We start from the raw sequence: 1,552 nt of genomic DNA on the forward strand, positions 1-1,552 counted from the left end.
TAAATCTTTAGAATTTCTGAAGAACTATTGGCAGCAACCATAAATTACAAAGCATCTTAATATTTACAAATGTACGAGCTACATTCCCAACGGAAGTTGTAGTTCCCAATAAATAAAGTAGTATTGGGCTACCATTATCAGGCTTGATTTGTTAAAGGGTGTTGGTAGTTAGTGGGCTACGATTTTCAGGCCTGCTTTTATAACGAGGACTTAATAAAAGGAACAAAGGGGAATAAAACATGGAATGTAGAAAGGTTTAAAATGCTCAACGAGAAAACGGAAGTGAAACAACATTTAGTCCATATTAATAACAAAACACACAGAGATGTTTTGAGCATAAGCTGATATGCAAGATCGAAACAAAATTTGAAGAGTTCTAAAAATAACAAAGCTCCAATAAAACAGAAGAGATGTTTTACTTCTTCTTCTCAGTAACACCACCACCACCAGACCTGCAAGTAGTTAGACAAAAACTAAATGTCAGCCTTTTAGGTAATGCAAGACACTACTAAACTCTTGTGAAAGCACAAGGAACAAAATTTAACTTTTAAAAAAGGGTTATAAATACCTCATCTTGCGGAGAACACTAGACATCTCCTCTCTCTTTCGCTTGGCTCTCTTGTGAGTACCCAACTTCCTCTTGGCAACCTTGAGAGCCCTCTTGTCTTTACCAACCTTGAGAAGCTCAGTGATTCTCTTCTCGTAAGGAGCGAATCCAGCAACTTCCCTGATCAAAGATCTGATGAACAGTGTCCTCTTGCTCGTTTTCTACAATATACATCAGAAAAAAACGCCTCAACAAAAAAAAAAACAGTTCTCAGCTCAAAACTCAACATTAACAATACTATTGAATCCACGTGTTCAATTAATGTTCCCATCATCTCCGTAATAAGACCAAACATGAAACTAGCACAGACTAAGACAAAACCAAGCTCAAGAAGACTCTTGTCTTGTCTAAAGATCGAGAGTGAAGCTAGAGAACCATACCCCTTTGCGAGAGTTGGGACGAGGAGCTAGCTCGCGTCTTGTCGTCACGTGTCCTTTGTTCAACCCCACGAACAGACCAGTCTTTACTTGTGGTGCTGCCATTTTCTCTGCAATTAAACCAACACCAATCGAATCATTACATTCACTAACTGAATCCTTTGACAATTATACAAAAGAGAGGGACTAATTACCTTCGTCTTAGATCGACCTCCTGCAATGAAGAAGCAGCCGCTGCAATAAAACAACCAGTGGTTTTTATACGTACGTACAGCGATGAAATGGGAGCCCTAGTATTTTCTCTACACATTGGGCTAATAAACTGAAATTAATTGGGCTTTTAGATTTATCTAGTTGGGCCCAAAACAATCTCGGTTTATAGTTAGTGTTTTAATCGGGCTTAAGCAAGTTTAATTGTTTTTTTCTCTGGGCTTCAAATAACGTGGAAACAGTATCAACATTATATATATAAATTATTTTATGTATTAAATATTTTTACATATTGTGAAATAATAAATATATATTAAATAATTAAAAGTCAGTAACTGTTAAATATATATTTAAATTG

General features: G+C 36.2%; 1 protein-coding gene across 1 annotated transcript; it reads right to left on the reverse strand.

The window, feature by feature from the left end:
• Positions 1–245: 245 nt before the first annotated feature.
• LOC106387089 (60S ribosomal protein L36-2) lies at positions 246–1,285 on the reverse strand. The gene is made up of 4 exons (XM_013826899.2): positions 1,179–1,285; positions 988–1,094; positions 569–768; positions 246–452 (listed from the first exon to the last, which is right to left on the reverse strand). Exons 2-4 carry the CDS (start codon positions 1,087–1,089, stop codon positions 416–418), a joined length of 339 nt encoding a protein of 112 aa, XP_013682353.1. The 5' UTR covers positions 1,090–1,094; positions 1,179–1,285; the 3' UTR covers positions 246–415.
• Positions 1,286–1,552: the final 267 nt, after the last annotated feature.

The sequence above is a fragment of the Brassica napus genome, chromosome C4 (genome assembly GCF_020379485.1).
Source record: "Brassica napus cultivar Da-Ae chromosome C4, Da-Ae, whole genome shotgun sequence".
In the NCBI taxonomy this organism is placed as follows: domain Eukaryota; kingdom Viridiplantae; phylum Streptophyta; class Magnoliopsida; order Brassicales; family Brassicaceae; genus Brassica; species Brassica napus.

Excerpts from the sequence above, each read along its gene's own strand:
- LOC106387089 (XM_013826899.2), bottom strand. The coding sequence starts at position 1,089 with ATGGCAGCACCACAAGTAAAGACTGGTCTGTTCGTGGGGTTGAACAAA. Across the intron at positions 769-987 it reads GTCCCAACTCTCGCAAAGGG|AAAACGAGCAAGAGGACACT; the intron begins GTATGGTTCTCT and ends TGTATATTGTAG. Across the intron at positions 453-568 it reads AGTGTTCTCCGCAAGATGAG|GTCTGGTGGTGGTGGTGTTA; the intron begins GTATTTATAACC and ends AACTACTTGCAG.